General features: G+C 42.6%; 2 protein-coding genes and 1 pseudogene across 17 annotated transcripts in view; 2 read left to right on the forward strand and 1 right to left on the reverse strand.

The window, feature by feature from the left end:
* GMEB1 (glucocorticoid modulatory element binding protein 1) overlaps nt 1–7,382 on the forward strand; it is a 35,463-nt gene extending 28,081 nt beyond the window's left edge. For all 15 annotated transcript variants that reach the window (XM_067725153.1, XM_067725149.1, XM_067725154.1 and 12 more), the window contains one exon: nt 296–7,382. In XM_067725153.1, the coding sequence (XP_067581254.1) occupies nt 296–996 (701 nt within the window). In that variant the 3' untranslated portion in view covers nt 997–7,382. The remainder of the gene's footprint in view (nt 1–295) is intronic.
* Nucleotides 7,383–13,981: 6,599 nt separating this feature from the next.
* The window catches only part of YTHDF2 (YTH N6-methyladenosine RNA binding protein F2), a 31,470-nt gene continuing 18,646 nt past the window's right edge, over nt 13,982–26,805 (forward strand). The window contains exons 1-4 of one of the 2 annotated variants that reach the window (XM_067725147.1): nt 13,982–14,166; nt 14,662–14,686; nt 15,258–15,337; nt 18,281–19,867. In XM_067725147.1, coding sequence (XP_067581248.1) covers nt 14,140–14,166; nt 14,662–14,686; nt 15,258–15,337; nt 18,281–19,867 — 1,719 coding nt within the window. In that variant the 5' untranslated portion in view covers nt 13,982–14,139. The remainder of the gene's footprint in view (nt 14,167–14,661; nt 14,687–15,257; nt 15,338–18,280; nt 19,868–26,805) is intronic. The other variant, XM_067725146.1, reaches the window with a different exon arrangement.
* LOC137218410 (large ribosomal subunit protein eL6 pseudogene) lies at nt 24,542–25,334 on the reverse strand (annotated as a pseudogene).

Raw genomic sequence — 26,805 nt, forward strand, 5'->3', positions numbered from 1 at the left:
TGCATTTTGGTGACAGGTAACAAAATGCCACAGGAGCTTCTAGAGTTGAGCTATAGTAGGATCACAGCACGAAAAGATTCTGAATTATTGACCTGTCTATAATCACACAATGACATGTAGTAACTGGAGGGATTTTAAAGACCATCCAGTCTAGTTTCTTCTTGAAAACAATGAAATGACTTGCCTGAGGCTACATAGTAGCAAAACCAGGGCAAGACCCCAGGTCTCCTCACTCCCAGTTTACTGTTCCCAAGATTATACTTCTCTCCACACAAAGTCTGTCTTTTTTCCATAGACTTGGAACGCCAGTTGGAAGAGCAGAAGAAGCAAGCTCAGGATCACAGGCTGAAATCCCAGACGGTTCAAAATGTGGTATTGATGCCTGTGAGCACTCCTAAGCCTCCCAAAAGGCCCCGGCTCCAGCGGCCAGCCTCTACCACCGTCCTGAGCCCTTCTCCTCCTGTCCAGCAGCCTCAGTTCACAGTCATCTCACCCATCACCATCACCCCCGTGGGTCAGTCATTTTCCATGGGCAATATTCCAGTGGCCACCCTCAGCCAGGGCTCCAGTCCTGTGACTGTCCACGCACTTCCTTCTGGCCCTCAGCTCTTCCGTTATGCCACAGTGGTCTCATCTGCCAAGAGCAGCTCACCAGACACAGTGACCATCCACCCTTCATCTAGCCTGGCGCTGCTAAGCTCCACCGCCATGCAGGATGGGAGTACCCTGGGCAACATGACCACCATGGTGAGCCCTGTGGAGTTGGTGGCCATGGAGTCTGGCCTGACCTCAGCCATCCAGGCTGTTGAAAGCACCTCAGAGGATGGGCAGACCATCATTGAGATTGACCCAGCCCCAGACCCAGAGGCTGAGGATACTGAGGGCAAAGCAGTCATTTTGGAGACAGAACTGAGGACTGAGGAGAAAGTCGTGGCTGAGATGGAAGAACACCAGCATCAAGTTCACAATGTGGAGATTGTGGTCTTAGAGGATTAACTGGGGGTCTCGGGGCCAGGAGATATGTTTTGGTTTGGAATTTTAATTATTTGTTTATTTTTATCATTGTCCCACTCATTTCCACGTAGGATCCTTTTTTTTAAAAAACAAAACCTTGTTGTTGTAACTGAACAGGTTGGGTCCCTTCCACCCCCTCATTGAAAAATGGACAAAACAAGCTGCCCTTCCGAAAGTTGAGAGTAGGTCACTCAATGTCCTAATCCTCTTACACCAAGAAAGTGATTTCTTTTGGGGGAGGCATCAAGATAACCAGAAACCCTATCCAGAAAGCCCTTTCCAGGCTAGTCTGTCTGTGTATGCATGTGGTTTTATTCTCATAAAGGTGCATTGACCAAACCAGGGAACACAAATCTGACCCTGGAAGGCAATCCACTCACACGTGGATGCAGAAGGATACTTTACTCTGTATCCTGGAAGGGGCCCTCAGAGGCCAATGCAAAAGTCTGAAACAAAAGTAAGTTGCACTCTGCTTGGAGGGGAAGGTGGCATACCAGCAGTGGCTTAAAAAGGGAAGTGCTTTGGCCAGGATGGGGCAAGGAAATTATCTTACTTCCAGAAGTGCAACTGATGCCTCTTAATATCTCTGAGGGTTACTACCATGGCTGCCATTTTGAGGCAAGGCCAGTGTTAAGAAGAAGGGTACATTTCCACCGAGCAAGTGGCGTCAGAGGCCTGTGGCTTGGCAGAAATAGAAATCCAGAGACGTCACAGCTGTGCTTTGGGGTTCAGGTTCACCTTGCCCCCCACTTTGTCAAAACACCCTCCTAGTCCATTCATTTGCAAACTGTGTGATGTGGTGTAAATTGCTCTGGTTCTTGGACTGTGGCTGTTCTCGGGGTGGGGCTCCAAGGCCATCATTTTTATTGCATGACTCCAGGAGCAGGAGAGTTCCTCTTCCAGACCAGCTGCCCTTTTTTTGTGGGGCCCTTTTTTGGCTTTGGAACCAAAAGCAGCCATTCATTTGGTGCTTCCTCTGTTCTACCCTCTGTTCCTCAGTGGTTAATGGCATCTGTCTCCTGGATCCCACGCTCTTCAGATTTTTGGCTGATTCAGAGAACAGTGACAGGTGCCTGCCTGCCTTCATCCCCTTTTAGATTCATATATACCATTTATACCACAGATGTTTCTGTGAGATATTGAGCTCATAAAAAAACCTTAGGTTTGGCAACACCCCACCCTATCCCGAGGCACCGACTAGATGTCTCCTCCTGAGCGAGCTGGACTCCCTGGGAAAGAAGCATTGTCTGCAACATTATATTATAGGAAATGTACCAGGAATGTAATAATAATATCTTTTGGGGGGCTATTTTGTTTTCTTCTTTTTTTTTTTAATGTTTTTGTATATTTAGAGATGGGCCCATTTTCCATGCTGTGATTCCTTCTCTTTGACCATCTTCAGTGTCTGGGGCAAGAGTGGAGTCTGTTTTTTGTTTCTTTGATTGCATTGTTTACTGCACTAGGAAAAATATAGGGAAACTGCAGACAATTTAAAAGAAAAATAGGTCAAAAAAGAAAGCATACACTTTAGGAGTGGGAGAGTTTTTTTTTTAAATTAAATACAAAACTTTAACCTGTAGTTTCCTTTTTTTTTTTGAAGGCACCCACCTGAAGCTATGTTTCTTCCAACACATGTTGGAAACCCTGTTGTTAAGCAAGTGAAAACTGCATCCTGCCATCCCTCAGATAGCTGTGTATAGCTGGAGAAGCCCTCTAACTTGAAAGGGTCAATCTTAAAAGGCTTATGGGTGAGATTTCTGAACCCCATACTGTTGTGGTTTTCAGCTTTAAAATTGGGGTTTTATTTTTCTTTTCAAAATATCTAATAGACATAGCAATCAGTTTAGAACAAACCTTTGGCCCTTTATATATCTTTAGTGAAGGAAGTGGCTTTTATTTCTTGCTTCTTTAGGTTGTCTGTTGGTACATAAACAAAAACAAAATTTCTGCCTAAGCCTAAAACTACTACTTGAACCTAGAAAGGCACAAGTCATCTCTATTGCGGTTTTTAGGGACACTTTTATCTTTCCCAGAGACAAGAGGCTCAAATCAGGACAGAGGAGGAGCCCTGGAGAACACCTACCCACTAGCTCAGGTTCCTTTCTTTCCTCCATCAGAGCTGTTGGTAGTTTTAAAGTAGTGTGAGCGTCATGCCCCCAAAGTCAAGAGATCACCTCCTAAAGACAGAGCCTGTTTACTTTCACTACCTGGATATTCCAGCTGGTGGAAATCCATGAGCTTTGTTGTTTTCCTGGTCTTCCAGTAGCCTGTCATTATTGCTAGATGCTATGCACCCATTCTTGAGTGTGGGTTTCCTCACAACCCTGGTCTACATCTCAGACAGGGTGAGGCACATGCAAGACACTGGTATATACACAAGCAGTTACAATGAATCATTCCTCAGGCTGAGTTGGCAGTAGCCATCTAATCTTTCTGTTCATTCATTAAATAAACATTTGTAAGTACCATCTATGTGCCAGGCTTTGTGCTAGGCACTGGCAGTACAGAGATGAAGGCTCAGTCCATGCACTCAAGGGATTCATTCTCCAGAGGTTGTCTGGAGTTAAGAACTACATTTCAATATAATAATTGGTTTCCTTTGTAATGCTATGTATTTTATTTCATGCGTTGATGAACATTGTTCCGAGAGTTGGTCCGTAGGTTTCAGAAGGCTACCAAAGTTACAAAATGGTTAAGCCTTTCTCTAGTGAGATACTGAAATCATCATATTGGGGTAAGTGCAGTGGTAGAGCTATTGGCTGGGAGAAGAGAGAACAAGGGGTCAAGCATCTAACCCAGCTTGGAGGCAGGGGTCAGCAAATATTGGAGTACTTCCTGGAGAAGATGTATACCTAACCTGATTTAGGAGAGACCATTTTTGGCTACTTGTTTTGCATTCCATTTTCAAGTAGTTGCACTTATTTATACAAGAGGGGAAAAAAATCCTAAGTCTCTTGTTGCTTCTGTCTCCAGAGCTAGGCAGAGTCAGCAGCTCAGGCAGTCTCTTCTGAGAGCAACGCACTGGTGAAAGCCCAGTCATGTGTCAGTTTCTCTGAGCTTCCATCAGATGAATCCAGGGCAGGTAAATGCCCCAAACCTTCCTGTCATCTGGTTTCCACAAAGGCCTCAGAGTCAACTCTTGCCTTGGCCATGTCCCTGTCTGACCCCCGCTTTCCTGTTCTCTTCCCCTTTTCAATTTCCAGGTTCCATCCCTGCCCCCCTCCCCAAATTAAAACAAAACAAAAACTCCCTGGCGTTCTGAAGTAAAAAGGGGACAATAGATTTGAATATTTAAGATTTAAAGCTACTTCATATGAAGTTTCTTTCATGCTTCTGTCCATATTTGGGAAGGAGGACCGGAGTTAATCCAAATACCTTGGAAATTAATATTCAGTTTAGGTGGTCTGAGACACCCTTTAGTGGTGGCATTTTAATCCATTTCATGAAAGCATTAAAGGTAAGTCTGTATGGTGGGAAGTACTGGTAACACTTGATGATAAAGATAGTAAAATCAAGCATGAAATATGGAACTACTAGTTCATTGAGTTATAATTGGTCCACCACTATCAAGGCGGTAACAAGGACAAAGAAAAGGTTGAATTCTCAAAATACGCACGAGTTTGTGATTCACTTTGGGTAATACTCCTGAGGAAATAGTCCTCTCTGAGACAAAAATTCAGATTCTAGGCTAGCCCCTGCATTTTCAGTCAACTTAACCTAGTACAATTGATCACAGATCCCTCACACCTTGGATGCCTCCTCCCTGGGATATTCTTGTGTAGTTTGTAATGTACTACAATGACAACCAAGGTGGTTGCCCTAAACAAGGGATCAGTTCTGCTAGATTGGAACTCTCTGCCCCTGGAATTTCTCTTCTTAGCCTTTATTCAGTCATTTCTAGGTTTCCTTCCCAATCCTGGAACACCTTTCTTAGTCCTGAGCTATGCAATTTCACTTCCCCTAGAAGGTTCTACTTTCCTTGAACATCCTTATCGTACTCCTGCCTCTCTAGCCCTTGCTTTGGGGAACCAAATGTGACTTAGTTCCCAAATTCTGCCATGTTAGTAACTGCCTTTCTGCTATGTCAGTAACTCAACTCTTGAGACAATCACTTCTTCCCAAGAAACCCCCAAGACCCAAACCTCAGCATACATCCATAGACTGCAGTCTTCACTGCCTAGAACAGCCTTCTTCATCCATCACCTGAATTGAAGCACCTTTGAGATGTGCTTGTAAGTTCCCCAGAACACACAGATTGTAAAACCTATCTTTTACACCTGATTGATTCTCTACCTATGGTCCATGGCCCAGGCTAAGACATGCCTGTTTCCTGGATAAATTATTTCAGCCCAGTATGATTCCTACTACCTCTTCTGTTATGTCTTATGAGCCTCCCAACCTGAAGACTCCTGGTGCTCTCTCAACCTAAAGTAGGCCACATCCTACTTTGAAATTGCCTCTGGGTTCTCCTCCTGTATCTATAGTTTCCAATTCTGTACCTTTACTAGTATTGGGCTTATAATATGGTATATATGGGTTGATTTCTCTAGTTTGAGAACAAGAGCGGACATTAGTATTGGATCACATATAAAGGAAAATGTGAGGCTGGGTAATGACCCAGAAGGAAAGATGGGTTCCTCATTGGGCTTTGTAGGAGCTTCTGTAAGAGGGGGTGTGGGGGATGTTACCTGCATTTCAAAGTATAAGTTTTTTTAAAATTAATTAATTAATTTAGGCTGTGCTGGGTCTTTGATGCGGCACATGGGCTTCTCTAGTTGTGGTACGTGGGATCTTAGTTCCCCGACCAGGGGTCGAACCCGGGCCCCCTGCATTGGGAGCACGTAGCCTTAACCACTGGACCACCAGGGAAGTCCCCTCAAAGTATAAGTTTTTTAAAAAAAAAACTTCTCTGCTGTTTTCTCTAAAGAAATCTACGTATTGTAGAGCAAATTGGAAGCCCACAGCTCTGATTCAGCCTTAAGATTTACTTTGGCCCACATTTTAGTTTTATTTTAACTTTTTATTGAAGTATAAATGCATACAGGAAAGTGCACAAATCACTGTACAATTTGATAAACTGAACATACCCATGAAATCAGCTTTCAGATCAAGGGGAAAAAAAAAAAAGTCACCAGCACCTCACCCAGACAGGGTAACCTCTATCTAGCTCTCTAACATCATATCTTAGTTTTACCTATTTTGAACTCTTTAGGGACTGGCTTTTTTCCTCTCAACATTATGTTGTAAGATTCACCCATAATGTTGTGTGAAGTGTAGTTGATTGCTTCCCATTGCTGTGTAGAGACTGTTATTATTTATTATGCCACAGCTGGGTAGCTTACAGTTTGGGGCTATTATAAATAATGCCTCTGAACATTTTTTTTTTTTTTTTGGGCCACACTGTGCAGCTTGCAGGATCTTAGTTCCCCGACCAGGGGTTGAACCTGGGCCCTTGGCAGTGAAAACAACAAACCCTAACCACTGGACTGCCAGGGAATGCCCACCTCTGAACATTCTTGTACGTGTCTTTTGACGAACATACATATGCATTATGCCTATGACAGTTCACATGAAAAATTCAAGATAAAGTTTTTCTTAAAACAACAACAACAAAAAAACCCACAAAGCCCAGAAGATCTGACAACACTGGGTCCACATTTCCTCACAGCAACACCTGACTGGAACTGAGGCCTGTCTTAGGTGGGCCATGGCTTCTTCACGTACTGTCACTCCCTATTACAAACCCAGATCTACTTATTTTTGGTAGCTTATTTTTTTCTTTCAATAATCTCAAGCACACTCTTCCCCCCAGATAACTGCAAAGCTTATTACCTCATTTCCTTCAGGTCTCTATCCACATGTTACCTTATCAGAGAGGACCTCCCTGACCACCCACCCTATGAAAAGTGGCAACTTCCTCCTGCACTATGCTTCCTATTTTCCTTTACCCTGCTTTATTTTTTCTTTCTTTTACTTATCACCTGACATACATGTATTTTTTTCTCCCCCAAGTAGAATCGAAGCTCCGTGAGAGCAGGGACCATTCTCGTCTCTTAGTCACTGCTGTTTCTACAGTCCCTGGAACAGTGCCTGGCATGTAGTGGAAACTGGATAGATATTTGATGCATGAATAATAAGAAGAACAATAATAACCAATACTTACTGAAGGGTAACTATGTACCAAGCATTTTTCTAAGCACTTTACATATGTTAATCCATTTGATCCTCAGGACAATCCTATGTGGTGAAAAGCATTATTTACTTCATTTTACAATGAGGAAACTAACACTTATATTCTACTCTAAACCATAGCTACATTTGAAACGTTGTATACGGATCAAATTTATTAAACAGAGTCTTTAAATGTACTAGAGAAGCTTAATACCTAAAAGGAAACTTTCAACAAACCATTTTATTAGGATGATGTTTTGCTGATAGCATGTTTAGTCGCTACTTAGGTTGTTTTGTTTACAGTCCATTTCACCATCTCTCCACAGTACTGCAGAGGGAGTGGTGGAGGGAGGGAACTTCCAGTTACCTGAGAAAGGATTTTAGAACCCAGATCATCTGTCCTGTCCATCAGTCACAGGAAGTACTGATTTATCACTTTGTTAAAAGTGGTCTTGTCTTGTTTGAGATGACATTGATGTCAGGGTCCCTGGTTAGAACTCCTTCATTTGTTCGCTAAGCTCCTACTGTGTAGAGCCCAACCCCATGTGCTTTGTTACACAGGGAACCTATTCCATAGAACATTGATAATATTGTAAAACCTTTGCCCACTGAGCAAAAAGATATTCCCCTGCTCCAGGAACAAAAATGGAATCACTATGCCTCAGAAATGCTAAGTTAACATTTCCATGACTGAGACATTCTGGTTAGCCTTTCTGAGCAAACTGGACAGGGCTTCTCATATTCTTGCCTCTCACATTCTGTAGCTGCCACCCAAGGACCGAAAGGGAAGGATTTATCTATAAAACATTGTCACAAATAGTTTAGATGCACATTCACTGGTTTAACTATTTTTTCTTGGCACAGACTTAAAATTGAACCAGCGCTTTCTGGGGCTCCCTGGCTTCATTTCCCCTTGGCACTATCTCCAGAAATCTTGTTTACACTCCATTTTTCTCTCTGGCCTATTGTCTTAGATTGAGACTGTAAGCTGTTTCCTAGCACAGTGCTGCTCAGACTTTTAGATCCCATGGATCAATAAAAGAGATTAAAAAAAAAAAAAGGTCTTAGGAACCAACATGGGGTTCTCTGCATTACATTTTACCAAATAAGGATATTTTAAAAAATGGCTAATTTTTACTGGCATCATTTGGGAAGAAAGGGCATTTTCACATCAAAAAAGTTAGGAGGGAAATAATCTCAGAATAAAGAACAGTCTTCTGCATTGAGAAAATTTGGCTTTATGAAAAGCTCATTACATTATCATTACTTTTCTTATATCTTGGGGGACTGGTGAAAATTTCAGCTTTCACCTCTAGACTCTAAGTTGAAACTTCAAGGCTCCTTTCCTGCTGGCTCTTTCTTGGTTCTTGTTCTTTTCTGCCCTTGACGACATCTCCAACAGGGTCCCTTGTATATACACAGCTGCGGATTCCTAGTGTCCTTCGGCCACCTGGTCCAGCTGTAGGTCTTTTCTTCCTTTAGCTTTGTTCTCACCTTGCTCTTTTCAAAACTCCATTCAGCAAGTCATAAAACACACCTGCAAGTTAAAAGCCAACCATCAGTTTATCTTGGGATCTCCACAGTGCCTTTCCTTTAACATTCAATTAAGCTAGTTAAATCTGCACATTTGACTTTTTAACCCCACCAGGTTTTCATTAATAAAATGCAGATTGACATTACTAGGGAGAATTTTGAAAATGAACGAGATAAATTAATTCAACAAACATTTACTTAGAGTTGGATTATAAAGATTAATAATAAAAAAGTTCTTTGTCGTCTAAGCAGTCATAGATTTATTAAAGAGGCAATATATAAATTGAGAGTTGGTTCTCTTAATCTGGAGTCCGTGGGATGGATGGGCTTGGGGAAGGGAGTGCTAATGAGATTGTAGGCAAAAATTTGGGTGTATGTTCCTTTTTCTGAGAAGTTTCATTATTCTCATTAGATTTTCAACTGAGTCCAAGACTTCTACAGGGAAAATATTGATGTAAACTTTTTTTTTTATAAATTTATTTTTGGCTGTGTTGGGTCTTCGTTGCTGCATGAGGGCTTTCTCTAGTTGCAGCAAGCAGGGGCTACTCTTTGTTGTGGTGCGCAGGCTTCTCCGGTGGCTTCTTTTGTTGCGGAGCACAGTCTCTAGGAACGCGGCTTTCAGTAGTTGTGGTGCATGGGTCTAGTTTAGTTGCTCTGTGGCATGTGGGATCTTCCCGGACCAGACTCGAACCCGTGTCCCCTGCATTGGCAGGTGGATTCTTAACCACTGGGCCACCTGGGAAGCCCAAACAGATAGTTGTGTTTTGGTTTTTTTTTTTTTTGCGCGGGCCTCTCACTGCTGTGGCCTCTCCCGTTGCGGAGCACAGGCTCCGGATGCGCAGGCTCAGCGGCCATGGCTCACAGGCCCAGCCGCTCCGTGTTATGTGGGATCTTCCCCGACCGGGGCACGAACCCGTGTCCCCTGCATCGGCAGGCGGACTCTCAACCACTGTGCCACCAGGGAAGCCCCAAACAGATAGTTTTAATACACTAAGTTACCATAAGGAAATGTGACCGATATTATGGGTGAACAAAGAATAGAACACTTTCTTTCTGCTTGAGGGAAAAAAATATGGTTTCATTGATCAGGGTCTCGAAGGACAGATAGGAATTGGGGAGGGGGGATGGCAAGGACATTTGAGGCAGAAAGAACTGCATGTGCAAAGTCATGGGTCCCAGAACAAAATGTGTATTTGAGAAAAATGCAATGTGGCTGGAGCATGGAGTGCATGGTGAGAAATATACAGGGCTAGGGAGTGACAAGCTTTGAAAACTGTGTGGACTACAGAGAACCAGCAGAAATCTTTAAAAATAGGTTTTTACACTGTCAGTTGTGTAAAGTATATAAACATTTCTCAAAGGAGGTCCCTTCTATTCCTGCCTTATTAAGGGAGTGACTTGGGCAGCGAGGTCTGCTGTTGCTGAAGGCTGGAAAAGTTTGAGAACCAGAGCTCTAGGGCCCAGCCCAGGCCATAGCAAAATTCTGAAGAGTACGTAAAATCTGTCCTCCTTTCCTGCTTCTTTTCACTTTATCCCCACTGCCCCCTTCATATATCCAGAAGGATCCGCTTGGTTTCTACCTTCCAGAATTCTAAAATGGTTGAACTAGAAGGAACCTCAGAAGTTATTTTGGTCCAACTTCCCTATTTTACAGTCTTGGAAATAGACTGTGATTAGGAAGGGATTTACTCTCCGTGTCTCCCCTTCCATCTCTGGTTTGGTGCTGGGCCTGTTCCTCTCCTCCTTCTCTTCTTTTTGTTTTGTTTTGTTTTGCTTGGCTGCATCACTAACCAGGGATCACAGTGGAATGGAAGCGTGGAGTCTTAACCACTGGACCGCCAGGGAAGTCCCACCCTCCTTCTCTTCTGAGGAAATCCCAGGGACTCCTTTGGCTTCAACTAACATCCCCATACCAGAGACTCTAAGGTTTGTATTTCCAGCTTGATGTTACTCTCTAAGCCCAAACCTTTTAATTGTCTACAGAACATTCCTATCTGATGTTTTATGTTCTTCTGAAACCCAACATGTCCAAAGATAAATTGATGATCACAAAATCTCCTCTAGGATTCTCCACATTAGAAAATGGCACCTTACCCACTGAATCGCTCAAATCAAACTACTAGATATTATGTTGATATCTCCTCCTTTAATGCCCTCCCCACAATCCAATCAATCACTAAGACCTCTCATTTTGCCTCCTAAAATGTCCATTTTGTCCACTTCACTCTGTCTTCATCATCACTATAATAGACCATTATCTTTTGCCTGGACTTGCTGCAATATTCTTCTAACTCCTAGTCTACTCTTTTCTCCTTGAATCTACTTCCCACACTGCAATCAGAGTGAACCTAAAACATAAATCTGAGAATGCTGTGCTTCTATTAACCCTTTACTAACTGATCATCGTTTGTAGCTAACAACTAAAGGCCCTATTTTTCTCTTTTCTGCCCAATTCTTGAGTCTCATCTGGTGCCACCCTCTCTCTCATTATGCACCAGTCACGTTGGCCTTTTTTTCAGTTCTTCACCAGTACCAAGATCCTTCCCCGCCTGGGGCCTTTGCACATATTGTCTCTCACATCCCTTCCCTCCTTGTCTGGTCAATTTCTGGTCATCTTTCAGGTTCTAGCTGAAGCTCAGGACTTCAGGGAAAACTTCTTGGTCCTCTGACTAAGTGAGGTCCGTCTGTGCTTTCTCATTGCACTGTAACAACTGTGAGTGAATAACTTTTTTTTTTTAATAAATAAATTAATTTTTGGCTGTGTTGGATCTTCATTGCTGTGTGCCAGCTTTCTCTAGTTGCGGCAAGCGGGGGCTACTCTTCATTGCGGTGTGTGGACTTATTGCAGTGGATTCTCTTGTTGTGGAGCACGGGCTCTAGGTGCACAGGCTTTAGTAGTTGTGGCACGTGGGCTCAGTAGTTGTGGCACACGGGCTTAGTTGCTCCATGGCATGTGGGATCTTCCTGGACCAGGGCTTAAACCTGTGTCCCCTGCATTGGCAGGCAGATTCTTAACCACTTTACCACCAGGGAAACCCAGAAGTGAACTCTTAAGACTTTCTCTCTAGCACATTGCCTGGCCTTCAATAAATGCTTGTTAGAAGAGGGATTGAGTGCTTTATGCACCTAGTGGCAGAGGTGAACTAGAACCCAAACTCATTTCTGATATGGTATTCTTTTCTCAAACCATGAGCGGTCTGCCCCCTAAGATGATATCCCACACTCCAGACTTCCTCTCCCTCTTCCCAGTGATTAAATGTATCAGTCTTGTGTGTTCTGTTCAGGGGCCTATTAAAGCCAATCTGGTGAACTAATCCAGGTTTAGAGACTACCCTTCCCCCAGGATGTCTGTGTTTTAACTGGGAAATCCTGTAGGACAGAAAGTAATCTCAAAGGAACTAATCAAAATTTCAGGCACTATAAAAATATTGGAAGGAGGGAATTTTCACTATCATCCCTTAATGGGATTATAGGAAAGAAGTTTACAATGTACCAGATTTACTTTAATGTTTTTTTTAATTTTTTTGAACTTTATCTTTGTAGCAAACCTGTTAGGTAGATTTTATTATCCCCTTTATCAAATGAGGGAATCTCTGAAAGGTTTAGTAATTTACCTAATGTCGCCAATCTGTTGGAGAGGCCAGTGTTTCGTCACTCCCCCTCCCCGATTATGACTCCTGGTCTAATCCTTTTTTCACCATACCACTGCCGCCTTCAAGGGTAAGTGTAGGCAACTGCTTACAGTTTACACATAAATCTGGGCCATGGGGTTAACTGGTTAACTTATATTTAAAAAAAAAAAAAAGGATTACTATGTTTCTTCTCTTCCCTTGGTGGGATCTACGCTCTGAACCTGGACTCTGCCAGAAGTCTATCACATTTGGTGCCTGACCTTATTCATTCCAACCATAAATGTGATTATGGGCAGAAAAAATGCGTTGAGCACTTTAAGCAAAATTATGATGCAAAATCCAAGATGCTGTGTTATTTATTTTACTACTGAGTCCACCCAAGCCTCCTGTATCCAGGGAGGGGATGGTATCAAGTTGACACTTGAGTGCATTATTTATCTGTTTACTACTATTTGCAATAACAAAAGCTATTAGGAGATGGACTGTCCTGGGATCAAATATCCCTGCAGGAGTCAGGTTTGCCTCTGATTAAAAATGCTTCTGCCCATCCATCTTTTAGATCGCCTCAGGATTCTGGTTCCTGAATACAGGATTTCTCTTGGAGGTGGAGGGACACTATTATGTTCCTCTCAGTGTCAGGCAAACCTCACTACTTAATAGCTTTGTGACCTTGGGCACATGACTTAACCTCTCTGTTTCCTCAGTTATAAAACGGATTGGCTGACAGCTACATTGAAGATGCTGAAAGCCTTTAATATGTTTGAAAGCACCTAACAACAAAGCCTAGTCTACAGCAGGTATTCAAATAGCATTTATTTCCTTTCTTCCCCAGTAAGGACTCGTTGAAGGAACATGTAAAATTTTGTGTGGATGTGTGAAGTGTGTTTTTCTTGGAAATAAAGTCCACAGTTAAACAGATTATCATGGGGGCCAGCGACATCCCTAAAAAAGAATTGTGGATTCTCCTCCCGGCAACGCCGAAGGGTGAATCTCTTTCTCAGGGGACCGGATGTTTTCTGGATATTTTTGTTCTCTGGGCCCTCTTTCTGTAGCCTGCTAACAGAGGAGGATAACCAGGTGAGGGGGTGTCTTTCTCAGGGCAGGGCCCCCTTGAACTTTCCCTGAGGGCTCTGTGACTCCTGTTCGTGTTCCCCCCCATATGGGGGTGGGGTGCCATCTGCAAGTGGGAAGCAGGTTTATTTTAAGGCCTCTCAGCCTTCGGGGTTCGCTTCTTCACTGAAAACCCAGCTTTTGTGGGTTCCCACAAGCTAGAGCTACTCCCTTCCCTCCAGCTGTTAGTCAAAACCTCGTGGTGCGACCCTGGCCGCCCCCACCCTCCTAGGCCCCAATCCCAAGGCGGTGGGGGCGGGGAGGCCGCGCGCGCCGCTTCCGCTCCTCCAGCCCACCAGAGGGCGCTGCGGCCCCACCTCTGCCTTCCCGGAGTGCTTCGCGCCGGGCCCCTTCAGCGTGGGTGAGCGAATGTGAGAGTCAGCGTCGCGCCGTGCGCGCCGTCCGCCTCCGCTGCTCGGCGCCCTTATTTCGGCTGCGAGGCGCGGGCGCGCGCGTAAAGGCATAGAGACGGGCGTTGAGCTGTCGGGCTAGAGCGTCGCCGAGTCGGAGCCGGAGCCCGAGCCGCGCGCTGTGTCTCCGCTGCGTCCGCCGAGGCCCCCGAGTGTCAGGGACAAAAGCCGCCGCTGCGCCGCCTGCTCCCGTCGCCGGGGCTCATCCGCTGCCGCCGCCACCCTGAGGAGAGTCCGCCGCCGTCGCCACCCGTGAGGATCCGAGAGCCATGTCGGCCAGCAGCCTCTTGGAGCAGGTACAGGCCCGGCCCGCATGCCTCGGCCATTGTGTGAGGCGAGAGGGAGCCCGACTAGGCCCGGGCCCGCCGCCCCCGGTCGGGCCGAGCTGAGGCGGCGCCTTTAGCGGGCCTCATTTTGAGGCTCTCAGGCCGGCCGCGCCCAGCGCCTCGCCCTCGGCCCGCTCTCCCCGCTCCTCACTGGGCCTCGGAGACCGCCGGCCGCGCCGCGTCCCCTCCTCACAGCGGGCCTCGTTTTTCTCTTGTTTCCTTCCCCTTCTTTGAAGCCCTGGTCCCCTCGCGTTGTTTGTGGCGCGGCCCCCCTCCTCCCCCTTGGCCCCGCCAGCGTCGCGCTTCCCCCGCCTCCCATCTTCAGCCTCCCCCTCACCCCATTCCTGACGCCTCTCCTTAGGCCTGCGCCTTTATTCCCGTCTCGGTCCCGGCTTTAATTTGTCTCTCCTTTTCCGTTTTTTCTTCGGACGATGTGCTGCTCGGCGACGTTTCCTTCCCCCGCAGAGACCAAAAGGTCAAGGAAACAAAGGTGAGCTCAGCTCCGCCGGTGCCCCTGGCGGGCGGGGGACCCCGTGTGGGGGGGGCGGGGTCTCCGGGAAGCGCCCCGGGGAGAGGACCTTTCGGAAGCCGCTTAGTTTGCAGGTGCCTCACAGTTAAGTATCTGACCCTTTTCGGTGTGTTCCTGTAGCTGGCGAACAGCTTTGTAGTGAACAAGGAGTAATTCATTAGGGGTGGGGGTGGATTCGGTTTTGAAATGTCCCAGGTCCTTAGTTTCCTGTAGGTCTTAGAAGGCCTTTGTTTTTCATCCTCGTGGATCACACTCTGGAAGTGCTCACATGTGATGGGGGAGGGGAAGCGGGAGGGAATAGAAATCTAGAGGAGCCAATAAAATGACCTTTTTAGATCAACTTGCTCTGGGTGGAGGGAGACATTTTTACTGACGAATGTTGCTCAGCATTCATTCTCATCGTTATCCTTTCGAAACGCAAACTTATTTGCTCTGTGTAGTATGATTTTTCTCTGGTTAGGAGGTATTTGATTAGTTTGGGAGGTGGATTGTACGATTGAGACACTCCTAATTTGAATTTTTTCTCCTTTAGTACAAAATGGATCTGTACATCAAAAGGATGGATTAAATGATGATGATTTTGAACCTTACTTGAGTCCACAGGCAAGGCCCGTGAGTAGTTAACCATTTTCATGCTTGATCAGAGGATGCAGTATACCATTATTCTTTCTCTGCTCTATCAATAAGTTTCATTTTCAGGGGATGACTTTCTTAATATCAGTCAATATGTTATAAAACCAGTTGCTACAAATGTCATAGGCCCTTAAGGATCTTATGTCTGTTGTGAGCAAACATACCATTCTCTGAGGCTAGTACTGATAACATTTTACAGTGTACTAACAGCAACACTTGCTTGAGTAGTTCTTCCTCCTTAGCAAGAATGTAACAATGTAAAACTTAGGAATACTTTCTGGTGTTAAATGTTTTCACCTCCCAAACATTTTTCTTTTAGGAAAATTGGATTCATACGTGATGGGAAAAACTAACATAAAATCACCTGAACTTTATTCAGTGCTGCAGAACTGAGTATCTTCGTTTTGTCTAGTCACTAGTTAGTGGGTTCTTAGGTTATCAGAATTATTTTGGAGCTGGGTACTCTTTCAAGTTGAGCTCCATCTTCATCTGTAAAGAGCAATTTTGTATATATCTGGCTTCTTAGGGGAGCTGTATTTACAAAATGGAGTTGAAGGAAAATAAAACACTGTTGAGAACAGAGATCAAGAATGATGGAATTCCAGTTTTTGCAATGTAATCTGTCTTCTAATGTGAAGATTAGTTGCATGTAGGTCCATATATGACCATGAACTGTGCACAGAGACTTCTTTGATTCAGCAGTTCTTTTGTGTTACTATCTTGCATCCCAAAGACAGTCACAAAGTTGTAACTAATAAGTATAACTCACCAGACTAATAAACCAAAAGGAAAATTGACAACTCATCCAGAATATCCTAAAAGATGAAAAAGTTTGTGGAACATTTATATAAATTCTGAACAGATGGTGTATGATATTCATAACAGTCTTGAATAACTTGACAGTGCGTGCGCATGTTTGGGCCTAATGCTTACATAAAACTTTTTGATCCCTTGTGTAGAATTTTCTGAATTGAAAGTGTAGAAACCGCTTAAGCAAGTGATTGGAAAAAAGTTTTTGCAGAAGACAACCAGTTAATCAGGAAAAGTAGGGAAGGAAGTGGAGGAATGAACTATTAATGGGTTCTTGCTCTTGAGGTAGTTTGCTTACATAATCATTATAACAAGGAGAGTGGGAGCATTTGGAAACATAATTCTAGGTAGTTCTTGTGAAACATTGTGTAATTCAGATTTTTGAGCTCAGGGGCATGTGGGAACCTGCCAGTTCAGGTGTAGGCATTTAGCTCTATAGTGGCATAACCTGTGATATTAAATGTGTTTGTTTTTTATTTGTTAAGTAAGCTAAAGCTTGAATATTTTTGAAAAATTTGTGGGGGAGTTTGTTTTTTATTTAAGTAAGTTAAAGCTTAAATATTTTTGAAAAATTTGGGGGGAAATATAAATTTTGGTTGAATAGACATAATCTGAGACTCTGTAGTCTGTCAAGGCTGTTTCATCTACTTTTTAACCAGTTTTTTATTTTAATTTTTGAATTTTATTTACTTTTTTATTCAGCAGATTCTTATTAGTTTAACCAGTTTTTCATCACCTTATATTGGAATAATTCTTCAGGCTTAATCTATTAAGGGTGGTCTGAATTTCTTATTCATAATGGATTTGGGGCTGTTAAAATTATAACACTGTCTTCGAGAAATAGACTTCTCTTAAACTTGAGAGTATATGTGAAAGAGTTAGGTTTTTAAAAGAAAATTTAGAATTGGCAGAGAGAAGCACCACCATTTTATCAAACTTTATTAGTTGAAATATTTAATCTTCAGGAGATGTGTTTTAGTGGCTAGGAAGAAGTACTGTTGGCTTTGGTAATACAAGCTTAAGGCCTGACATAGTTATGGTCATCCAAGTCTCTTACGAACAAAACTCCCTATTGACTAGTTAGTGGATTCTTAGATACCAGAGCTGTTTTGAAGTTAAAGTAGTCTATTTTTGAGTTGAGCTGAGTCTATATCTATAGAAACCAATTCTATATATCTCTGGCTTCTTATTTAAGGGAGTACTTTGTGAGTTACTAGGATTTATGAAAAAGAACTGTCAGCATAAATGAAAGTAAGAATGTTTCTGCAATGTAATCTATCTTCTAATGTGAAGACTAGTTGAGTATAACTTTATTTCTGGTTGTCGTTCTGAAGGATGATTCCTTTTATAAAGATGTGGACTGTACTGTCTTTAGAATTATATTCCTGTTTTTAATGAAAAAGTTAGGTGTGCATTTTAGCTTACGGCCTTAACTTTTATAGGTGAAGCAAAACAGGTAGCAACATTTTTTTTGGTTTTGAATCCACTGGAAGCCACTGTGCATTTTCTTTCCAGGTTATAATTAAATAGTGGCATCTCTTGATGTTCCCAGATGGTTTGCCAGGAGGCTTTACTATAGAGTAGGTGTACTGAACCTTGATTTTTGGTTTATGGTTGAGGAATGGCTGCACAGATTTTTGGGGTAGAACTTGAAATTTCCAGTTATTTTTGTTTTATCTATTATATAGTAAGTTTTAATAGGAAACTCTTGTGAATACTTTTTCTTTCTGCCAATATTCCCACTCCTTCAGTCCAGAGATAGTGGTTTTAATGAAGGCATCATCTCAGTACATCTATAGAGGAAGACTTAAACTTAGTGAGATGACGGGTTTTCCCTTTTCTGAATTGTAGCACTAAAAGTTAAGGCTGGTATTCACTGTATGTCAGTTTAATTTTAAATGTTTAAGCAGTTCAATTATTAAACCAAAATATTATCTAAGTCTATAAAAATAGCAAGTTTATGGGAAGAGACCATCTGAAAAGGTCACTCTCCTTTTTTATGGCAATGACTGAAATATTTGAATTGTGTGAATAATTGGGAGAGGAAATGTTCTGGTCGTTTTATATATTTTTGTGTTTAGTTTTAATTAACCCTTTTTTCTTCTTCCACAGAATAATGCATATACTGCCATGTCAGATTCCTACTTACCCAGTTACTACAGTCCCTCCATTGGCTTCTCCTATTCTTTGGGTGAAGCTGCTTGGTCTACTGGGGGTGACACAGCCATGCCCTATCTAACTTCTTATGGACAGCTGAGCAACGGAGAGCCTCACTTCCTACCAGATGCAATGTTCGGACAACCAGGAGCCCTGGGTAGCACTCCATTTCTTGGTCAGCATGGTTTTAATTTCTTTCCCAGTGGGATTGACTTCTCAGCTTGGGGAAATAACAGTTCTCAGGGACAGTCTACTCAGAGCTCTGGATATAGTAGCAATTATGCTTATGCACCTAGCTCCTTAGGTGGAGCCATGATTGATGGACAGTCAGCTTTTGCCAGTGAGACCCTCAATAAGGCTCCTGGCATGAATACTATAGACCAGGGGATGGCAGCCCTGAAGTTGGGTAGCACAGAAGTTGCAAGCAATGTTCCAAAAGTTGTAGGCTCTGCTGTTGGTAGCGGGTCCATTACTAGTAACATCGTGGCTTCCAATAGTTTGCCTCCAGCTACCATTGCTCCTCCAAAACCAGCGTCTTGGGCTGATATTGCTAGCAAGCCTGCAAAACAGCAACCCAAGTTGAAGACCAAGAATGGCATTGCAGGGTCAAGTCTTCCACCACCTCCAATAAAACATAACATGGATATTGGAACTTGGGATAACAAGGGTCCTGTGGCAAAAACTCCCTCACAGGCTTTGGTTCAGAACATAGGTCAGCAGCCAACCCAGGGGTCTCCCCAGCCTGTAGGTCAGCAGGCTAACAGTAGCCCACCAGCGGCTCAGGCATCAGTAGGGCAACAGACACAGCCATTGCCCCCACCACCACCACAGCCTGCCCAGCTCTCAGTGCAGCAACAGGCAGCTCAGCCAACCCGCTGGGTAGCACCTCGGAACCGTGGCAGTGGGTTCGGTCATAATGGGGTGGATGGTAATGGAGTAGGACAGTCTCAGGCTGGATCTGGATCTACTCCTTCAGAACCTCACCCAGTGTTGGAGAAGCTGCGGTCCATTAATAACTATAACCCCAAGGATTTTGACTGGAATCTGAAACATGGCCGGGTTTTCATCATTAAGAGCTACTCTGAGGACGATATCCACCGTTCCATTAAGTATAATATCTGGTGCAGCACAGAGCATGGTAACAAGAGACTGGATGCTGCTTATCGCTCCATGAACGGGAAGGGCCCCGTTTACTTACTTTTCAGTGTCAACGGCAGTGGACACTTCTGTGGCGTTGCAGAAATGAAATCTGCTGTGGACTACAACACATGTGCAGGTGTGTGGTCCCAGGACAAATGGAAGGGTCGTTTTGATGTCAGGTGGATTTTTGTGAAGGACGTTCCCAATAGCCAGTTGCGACACATTCGCCTAGAGAACAACGAGAATAAACCAGTGACCAACTCCAGGGACACTCAGGAAGTGCCTCTGGAAAAGGCTAAGCAGGTGTTGAAAATCATAGCCAGCTACAAGCACACCACTTCCATTTTTGATGACTTCTCACACTATGAGAAACGCCAAGAGGAAGAAGAAAGTGTTAAAAAGGTAACCAGCTTACCCTTCTTAAGACTTTAAAGGAAGGAGAAGGAACTAGAGAGAACAGGAGAAGTATTACACTGAGCCATTAATAAAAGCTTTGTAAATAACACAAGTATCACTTAACAGTTCAAGCCTTAATGGAGGATAATTGGTCTTATTATTTGAACCTTAGTGTGAAAGAATATGGGAACATTAGTGGAGGACAGAAATGTGGGCTTAAGTTAAAGCAGAAACAAACTTAGAGAAACTGGCTTTATGTGATGCAGAAAGAGGTGAAGAATGAGTCTGAAAAAAACACAAAGGGAATAATTGAAGTGATAGAAACGTAGAAATGAAAGTAGGAGAAGATTGAGGCTGTAATGTGGCAGAGAAAAAGATAATTCTGTCAGAATTAACTTTTGGCCTTGCTGGGGTACTGTAGTTATTTTCAAGAGTTGGTGTGTCACGAAGCCCTGACATTTCTGCCTGCCTGCTGACAACTGGTAGTGTTAAGAGGATGTTTTTCAGACCTTTCTTCCTTCTGTCTTTTGTAGTGTTCTGGTTAATCACTTTTTTTTTTTCAAAATCTTTTTCCCATTAGAAAAGGTAATTATATAAAACTTGGAAAGCAGATCATCCAAAAGAGCTGGCTTCTTGTTCTTAACATTTGGTTGTATTCCTAAAGATTCACTTTCTCTTTTCCTCTGTAACAAGTGGGAATCTTGGACAGAGTGATAGGGAATAGTTCCAAAGTAAAGAGTTGAATTTATTTGAAAGGGTTGGTAATGCTTGATCCCATGTATTGAGTGTAAACTCTAGGACCATAAGAAAATGATAAAATAGTGGTTGGGGCAGATCATATTATCCAGAAGTTAGACATGTTGAAGTATAGGAAGTAGGTGAAAAGATAATGGCAAGGAGAAAATGTTTTTAAAACATATGTATATATTAATGATAGAATCCTGAGTGGTTAGCTTCAGATGTAAAATAAACAAAACGTAACAGACTTAATGTAAATACATTTTCCTTGAATTTGTCATAAATTCATAGGGATCTTACGTAATTGATCTAGGACCTGAGGCACTTCTTATGCCTTTATAAAGACTTATTCCTTTGAGCAGTGGGAGGAAGACTGCTCAGAGAAGTAAGTTTGCTCTGGTAGATTCTTGACCTCCATAACACAGAATCAGAGGTCCATAGTTGTCTAACTAAAGCTGGATGATTGACTTTTATTTTTGGCTGCATTGTGTCTTCGTTGCTGCTTGCGGGCTTCCTCTAGTTGCGGTGAGCGGCCTTCTCATTGCAGTGGCTTCTCTTGTTGTGGAGCATGGGCTCTAGGGTGCGGGCTCTAGGGCACAGGCTCAGTAGTTGTGGCGCACGGGCTTAGTTGCTCCGCAGCATGTGGAATCTTCCCGGACAAGGGCTCGAACCCATTTCCCTTCCATTGGCAGGTGGATTCTTAACCCCTGAGCCACCAGGGAAGCCCAGGATGGTTGACTCTTTATTTTCCAGTGTGTACAGACAGATAAGAAATAGAGGTATGCTTGTCAGTGATGCTGAAAGTATTGGGGAGATAGAGCCAGGTTACTGGAAAGTTGGCTGTCAGAAAAAACTTGGTACTTTTTAGTTCTTTAAACTCTTTCCTTTCCCAGAGTTTAACAGTTTAACTTAAAATCCTCCAGAATCTATAGAAAAAAGATACTTGATTATTTTTGCCAAACATCTGAAAGGCTCTAAAGATGTCTTAACAGGCTTCTGTTTCTAGAGGAACAAGGAAGGAGGCTGTGGCCTTTTAGGCATCATGTAGTGGCATAGCAGATTATGAACGTGTGTGGGGGCATCCAGGTGCTTGGTTTAACTACTTGAAATATGCATAGTATTTGTTGCATACTAAGAATCTGCTTACTTTCATCTGCAAAGTTCTGTCCTGCATCTTGTGATTTAAAAGCAGGAAGGCAAAGATAGGAGTATTTTTTGGAATGTGCAGCATAGCCGCTAAGATAAATTTGTATTTGTTAGAACTAGTGGGAAAGCTTGTGTTTAAAAGTGAAGTAGCAAGTCTGAGGATTGTTAATTTGTGTGCACTTTTAATCAAGTATATATCTGTATTCACTTGAGTGGTTCAGTGAATGATAAAACTTCATAAGTAGGTGTAAGATTCATTGACTAGCCTTGTGTTTTCAGTGAGTGTAATAATAATCAAGGTTTAGGGTCTTTGTTAAGCTAACTAATGGCTCTTAAAACCGTTCTGTAAAGACTTTTGATGAATGAGTATCCTAATTGTTCTGAGGCTGGTGAACAAACCACCAAAGGTAAAAACTTAAAAGCTTCAATTATACTTGTGTCAGATTACTTTTTAGTTTACTTTCTTTAAGAAGAGCTTGCTGGGGTTTCAGGAAGGTCCCTATGATTGCTTCCAAACCCAGCTACCCTTTCAGTCAGTATTGCCTTACTCCTGTGTTGCCCACTGTTACCCTTTAACATCCTTACATAACTGACTGTAAACTGTTCTTCCAGTTTTTAATTAGGCTTCCAAGACAAAACAAGTTTCATGATAATGGGACTGATAGCTCATTGAAGCATTGACTCTCCTAAGTGGGGTGTTTGTATATGTGCCTTGGTATTATTTACAAGATTGAAAAAAATCTTCCAGCCAAATGGAAACTCAGTCAGTAGGGAAATACTTAAAACTTCATCCTGAAAATGATGTCACAGCTGTTCTAAAGTTCTGTGATTGGGCATGTTTCTTGGCAGAACACACTGAAGCAGAACTACAGCCATTTTTGCCTTGTTCTGTCACATGATCTAATTCAATACCATAGAACCTTCAAGATCTGTCTGGCTTGGATATTTTGGATCTGTCTGGCTTGACACTTCCAGCAAATTTTAGTGACTTCATTTACTTCGTTGTATACTTTAGATACTATTTTGTAAACTGCTTTCTGCATTTATTTAGAACTTTCCTCTAATTGTTATTCTGTGACATCACTTTTTAAAAATTTATTTTATTTTTGTTTGCATTGGGTCTGTGTTGCTGCGCGCGGGCTTTTCTCTGGTTGTGGCGAGCGGGGGCTACTCTTCCTTGCCGTGTGCAGGCTTCTCATTGCAGTGGCTTCTCTTGTTGAGGAGCATGGGCTCTAGGTGTGTGGGCTTCAGTAGTTGTGGCTCACGGGCTCTAGAGCGCAGCCTCAGTAGTTGTGGTGCACGGACTTAGTTGCTCCGCGGCATGTGGGATCTTCCCAGACCAGGGCTCAAACCTGTGTCCCCTGCATTGGCAGGTGGATTCTTAACCGCTGAGCCACCAGGGAAGCCCTGTGACATCACTTTTTAAAAAAAATTTTATTTAATTTATTCTTTTATACAGCAGGTTCTTATTAGTTATCTATCTTATGCATATTAGTGTATATAGCTGTGACATCACTTTTGATGGCTTCATAGTATTCTATCAAAAATTTATTGTAATTTACCAGTCCCTGTTACTGAATAGCTTCTTTATAATTTTTTTTCCAGCTAAAATAACAGTTGTAAATATCCTAAGGTATAAATATTGATTCATACCTATCCTTAAGTGCTGTGTCAAAGGATATATGCTTTTTTTTTTTTTTTTTTTTTTTTTGCGGTACTCGGGCCTCTCACTGTTGTAGCCTCTCCAGTTGCAGAGCACACGCTCCGGACGTGCAGGCTCAGCGGCCATTTCTCACGGGCCCAGCCGCTGTGCAGCATGTGGGATCTTCCCGGACCGGGGCACGAACCCGTGTCCCCTGCATTGGCAGGCGGACTCTCAACCACTGCGCCACCAGGGAAGCCCAGGATATATGCTTTTTGAAGGTCTTGCCTGTGCTATATATTGCCATATGAGCTTTTTTCTTAAAATTTTTTTTTTGTTGTTATTACTGTCAGCTATTCAGAAGATGATGGCAGTCAGGTAATCTTTTTCTCTGTCTCAACTTTGGAATAGTGGGGCATAAAGGGAGAGGTACTCCCTGCAATAGTGATTTTTTTTTTTTTTTTTAAAGAAACCTCATAAAATGTTGGTTTAGTTCCCCCCCCCCCCCACAATATTTATTTATTTGGTTGTTCCCGGTCTTAGTTGCAGCAGGCAGGCTCCTTAGTTGTGGCTCCAGGGCTCCTTAGTTTGCCACACGTGGGCTCCTCATTTGTGGCATGCGAACTCTTAGTTGCAGCATGCATGTGGGTCTAGTTCCCTGAACCCGGGCCCCCTGCATTAGGAGTGCGGAGTCCTATCCACTGTGCCACCAGGGAAGTCCCTAGTTGGTTTAGTTTTGTCTTACCTTTCTAGCTTTTTAACTCTAGGTAAAAATAAGATAGTCTAGTAGGGGAGACTAAGGGCTGTGTAATTCTCTTAATGTCTAGCCCAACATTAGACTCAATCAGGCACTTGGGTAAAGATTTTTCTGAATAACTGGAAAGCTAAGGGGAGATTGAGGAGAGACAGATCTAGAGTAAATATTACTATAGTGACAACAGCTTAAGGTGTATATTTTTAAAAATTTCATTGCTATTAAGTGAGAATAGCAGGATTTTTTTTTTGGACTGAATTATTTAATTAGGTTCTTTGTAAGAAGTTTAGAACACTACTTTGTGAGGATAAATTCCGTTTGTAAGAGCGAACACAGAGGGGAGGTAACCCTAGAGTTGAGGAACAGCTTTTTGTTTGTTTGTTTGTTTTTGTTTTGAGGAACAGCTTTGATTCTTCGCAGAATTTGTCAGTCCACAGCTTTCTGATCAACCTTCCGCTGCTCTGTAATCTCGTATTTCTCTCTGTGTCGAAGATCTCACCTTCCTGGTGCCTGGGCTTACGCAGTTTCTTCTTGAAGTAAGCATCAGTGAGATGTTCTGGGATTTTCACACCACTGATATCAGTTTTGGTGGAAGTGGCAATGACAAATTTCTGGTGTGTTCTCCGCAGAGGAACTTGATTGAGGGACAGAGGCCCAGTCACAAGTAGCAAGCCACTGCTCAGCTGCTTCAGGAAAATGACCCTCTTGGCTCTGTGGCGCCCAATGAGGATAATCAGAATGGTCCCAGGAGTGATGCTAGCGTGCAGTTTTCTCACATGCTTACTGAAGGGTTTTTTGCCGTGACTCAACAGCTTTCGAGGCACATCTTCAGTAGGATAATACCTAGGCATTTTGTGAAGTGTAACCACCCAGGTACCACCATTCTTGTCACCACCAGCTTTTTTTGCGACAGTAGCAAGAACCTTCACCTTCTTTTTCTTTTCAACCTTGGATTTAGCTGCTGAATACTTCCTCTAGTACAAGGCCTTTCTGGAATACATAGCCGATCGGGAATATCTGCCAATTCCTCTGACCAGGACAGGGTTTTGGCTGCATTGGGGCTTCCCCTTCTTAACCTGCTTCACCTTTTTAACCTTGCCACCAGCATCAGCCTTCTTGGCTTCAGGTTTTTCCTCCTTAGTATCTGGCTTCTCAGCCTTTTCACCCGCCATCTTGCAAGATGGGAAAAAGAACTCAGCATTTCTTTACCTTTAGGATTATTCTGATTTTCAGGCAGAAGACCTAAAAATGGTGACTTGGAGTGTGTTTGGACATACTGAAAATTTATTACGGTGTTTAAGAATTGAGATGAAGCTATTTATCTTTTCTTGGAACAACTTTTCTGTGTGCTAGACACTACAGAGAAACCACAAATGTATTGTCAGGGAGCCTTATATTAGTGACAAGTAACAATACAAAATGAAAAGTGTTTTCTCAAGGTATGCACAAGGTGCCAGTTTGGAAGCTTGAAGATTGCCTAACCCAACTTGGGGTGTGGGTTGATTGATCATAGAAGAATCCTGCAAGAAGTGATCTCTGAGCTGAGCCTTGGAAGATGTATAGAAGATAGCCAGAGGTGTTTTGAGAAGAGTGAACATGGTTCAGAACAGCCCAAATCTGTATAGATAATAACACTGTAGAAATAATAAGTTGGAATAGGAATTCCTGTACAGTTCAAGAACAAGTCTAATGGGAGTTTGTGGAATGGGTTTCCAGGAAGGGAAGTTTGGAGATTAGATTAGGAAAAGGGAGTTAAATGAAATGTTTATGCAGTTAGTTGGATATAGAAGGAATCTACTGAGAGAGATACAAAGTTGGCTTAAAATAAAGTACTAGAGTTTAAGAGAATGAGGAGTAAGATCTAATTTGAGTTAGGATGGCGGAGGTCTTTGATGTAAGCTTCAGTGAAAGGCAATGGGAAACTTGTAAAGGTGAACCAGTACTTCGTAATAATAGGTATCATTACTGTATATATATATATAGCTCACTGCTTCCTGCACTGTGCTTTATACATGTTATCTTATTTCTCATCGTAGTGTTTAGCTTAGTAGAGATGATTTATAAGGGGGAATATGATAGCTGTTATCAAATGATTTTTCATGCTAGTGACAGCACTGGAACCAATAGGTAAAGGTTATAGGGAGGGAGATTTTTGTAAAGGGGGAACTTTCTAAAAATGGAGTCTTAGTCACAGGAGGGTTTCAAGAAGAGACTAAAAGAACTTTTATTAGGTAAATTGTAGAGAAGATTCACACATGGGATAGTTTAGATCAGAGAAACCGAGGAGTAAAAGAGGATTAGGTGGCCCAAGATAACATTTGAGGTTCATGGAGAGGAATTGATGGTACAAAACAGGTCTTTTTAGTAAGACCTTATTTTTGTTTGTGTTCTATAATTTCTGACCTAAATACTAATTACATATAAAACATAAGAAAGGACTTGAGAACAGAAGGAGATAGATGACAGATAGGATTTGTGGATTCTCAGTGAATCGTAGTATAGATTAGGTATTTGGGTAGTTATTAATATATTTACTGTGTATTAATGAAAAAAATTATTACCTAAAATGTAATAAAGACTTAGCAAAGGAACATAGAAGTGATTACTTGAGAAATGTTTCCTTTAAAAAAAAAAAATCTAGTTTTCCTATAGTGTTGGCATAAG

The sequence above is a fragment of the Pseudorca crassidens genome, chromosome 2, assembly GCF_039906515.1.
Source record: "Pseudorca crassidens isolate mPseCra1 chromosome 2, mPseCra1.hap1, whole genome shotgun sequence".
In the NCBI taxonomy this organism is placed as follows: Eukaryota; Metazoa; Chordata; class Mammalia; order Artiodactyla; family Delphinidae; genus Pseudorca; species Pseudorca crassidens.